Source organism: Calidris pugnax, unplaced genomic scaffold (assembly GCF_001431845.1).
Source record: "Calidris pugnax isolate Ruff unplaced genomic scaffold, ASM143184v1 scaffold2964, whole genome shotgun sequence".
In the NCBI taxonomy this organism is placed as follows: domain Eukaryota; kingdom Metazoa; phylum Chordata; class Aves; order Charadriiformes; family Scolopacidae; genus Calidris; species Calidris pugnax.
Genome location: NW_015092896.1, coordinates 699 through 3,140, shown reverse-complemented (window position 1 = coordinate 3,140; position 2,442 = coordinate 699). Strand labels below are relative to the sequence as shown.

The following is a 2,442-nucleotide window of genomic DNA, read 5'->3' as shown; positions in this document are numbered from 1 at the left end:
TTGCAGCAGTCAGCAATAATAATACCTCGCTTTACTTGGTTATACCAAATATTTTCTGGTTTGTCCTATAAACAAAATATTAACAAGTAAAATTAAACACACACAGGCAAATCAAAACAAAATGGTCATATATAAGACAATAATCTGTCTGACAGAATAAGAAAAACTTCCCCCTGAGCCAGTATGAAGCTTTCTCTGTGTTTTCAACAGACACACCTCAAACAAAGAGTTTGCTTGACATTTCCTGCAGGAAGGAGCTTGGTTTTCAGCATCAATTTGGCTGTTACAGAGATCTCTGCTATTGGTCTGAGAGAAACCCATGAAATGGACCTATATAAGTCCCTTGTAGGGGCACGCTCACTGACTGCTGAGGCAGAAATGAGGATGTGGACAGCTTGGTGCGTGGCCATGTACTTCTTGGGAGCAAGTAAGGAATCAGTAGAGCCACGATACCTGCTCTGCTGCTGGGAGAACGTAGCACCCTTACTATATTCTGGTTTCCTCTGGCTTTGTCTTTACAGGAGCTGAAATCACCCAGACCTCAAGCCTTGTGCTGAAAGAAGATGAGAAAGCTACTTTGACGTGCAGCCAAAATAATAATCACGATTCTATGTACTGGTATCGGCAGCAGCCAGGGAAGGGGCTGCAATTGATCTATTATTCCTATGGTGCAAACCTGCAACAAGAGGGTGACATTCCCACTGGATACAAAGCTAACCGGATAACCCTGGAAAACTTCAATCTGGATATTTTGTCTGTGAAGATGAACCATTCAGGTGTCTATTTCTGTGCCAGCAGTTTGGACACAACACTTCAAAGTCACTTGCTTTCTTTACAGAAACTTCTCTCCTTTCCAGCAGCCTCCCTCAGAAGGGAGCTGCCCTCAGCACAGCAAAGGGTATGTAGGCCAATAACCTGTTCACAACCCAGATACTGCTGAGAAGGTGGAACAAGAGAGTCAGAACTGGTCTTCGAAGTGCATGTTAATTGCTTAATTCCTCTTTCTTTATCAGCCGTTTCTTCTCTATCTCAGCAAAAGATTCATTAAAGATTGTAAATAAAATGCCATCATAAAGCGACAGAAAAGGATACCTCTCTCAGTGGAGCCACTGTAGCCTGCCTGTAGCGAGGTGCTTTCTGGTTTCACAACAAACAAGATGAACGTGGATGCAGCTGAAAGATTTCAGTCTGTAACTGCATCAGTTTGCATTCTCGACTTTGTATTCTCTGGCTCAGAGAATAAAAATAGCTTCAAAAAAAGGCTGCAAAACCTGATTATTTAAAGACTCTTTTTGAGACAAATGTGGAAGCTTAAAAAGCTCATGGTGAGGTCATAGACCAAGCTGACATGACTCTTTTCATCTGTTTAACCCTTTAGTGGAGCAGCTTGGTGATGGTCTTGAGAGTCCTAGCAGGAGCTTTCAGAAGAAGATAAATCCTCTTTAGGGAACAGTCAGAGGCAGGCAGTAAGCTGGGTTCTGGGCTGAGGAGTGGTTTTGGGTTTCAGACCTCATCCAACGACAAGCAGAACAGATGTTTTCTGGGCTAATGGCTGGGGGTGAGGCTTGCTTTAGCAGTGTTTGTGCTAATAATTGAATGCTCAGAGGTAATTTAAGTGTTCTTACTGCAAGAATGCCACATGAATTCATGAAACATACCATGATGGAGGGAAAAATGCTACCTTGTAGGGGAGTTTTTGGGCTCAGGAGCAAAAGAGAAAGGAGAGAATATCCCATACTGACAATAACTTCGTAGGAGATTTGACTTAAGAAATCAGGCATATAACCACGGCCAGAGCAGCCACCGACCCGAATTCATGTGTATCTATTTTCTCTATAGTAACTAGATTTATGTCTTTCCGTATGCATCAGTGTCCAAGGGACAGGCCTCACTCTCCCATTATGTTTCTCTTGCTTTCTACAATCCATTTCTTCTCTCTTAATCACCTGTACCCTAAAAGACAGCCTGTGTCAACCTGTTGACCTTACAGTGATGTTCAGTCTATGATGGCCTAATATTTCTGTCTCCTCACTTCTTCTCATTCCCTTGATTAGAAGGGCTTTTTTAGTGAATTGCTGAAATTCAACATTGTCCTCTGCTTTGGGTTACTGCCTGAACAAGACCAAATCAATAACGGTCTCCACCATATCATTTGTGAGGGAGTTGCCATATGCAGAGAGGTTCATGACTGACACTTAAAGAAGCTACAACTCTGCCGGACAGCTCAGGGTGTCAGCATCCTCTACTCAAGTCCTTATGCATAGAAGATCAGAAATGATCAGAAATTAATGTGAAAATTTCACATTTAAATTAAATTTAAAGAGTATGTTCTTTCAAAGATATAACAAAACTGGTAAAAAAAAACAGTCCAGGAGACAGGGAATAATTTGATATCCATTTTTTCCATAATTGTCTGGTAAAATGATTCTGTGATAGATGAAT

At 41.6% G+C, this 2,442-nt stretch overlaps 1 gene segment (V, D, J or C); it reads left to right on the top strand.

The window, feature by feature from the left end:
• Positions 1–300: 300 nt before the first annotated feature.
• LOC106900626 lies at positions 301–898 on the top strand (the record flags this gene model as incomplete). The annotated part of the segment is given in 2 exon segments: positions 301–427; positions 522–898. Coding segments are annotated over 2 exon segments (480 nt in total), but the record flags the coding sequence as incomplete, so codon positions are not given.
• Positions 899–2,442: the final 1,544 nt, after the last annotated feature.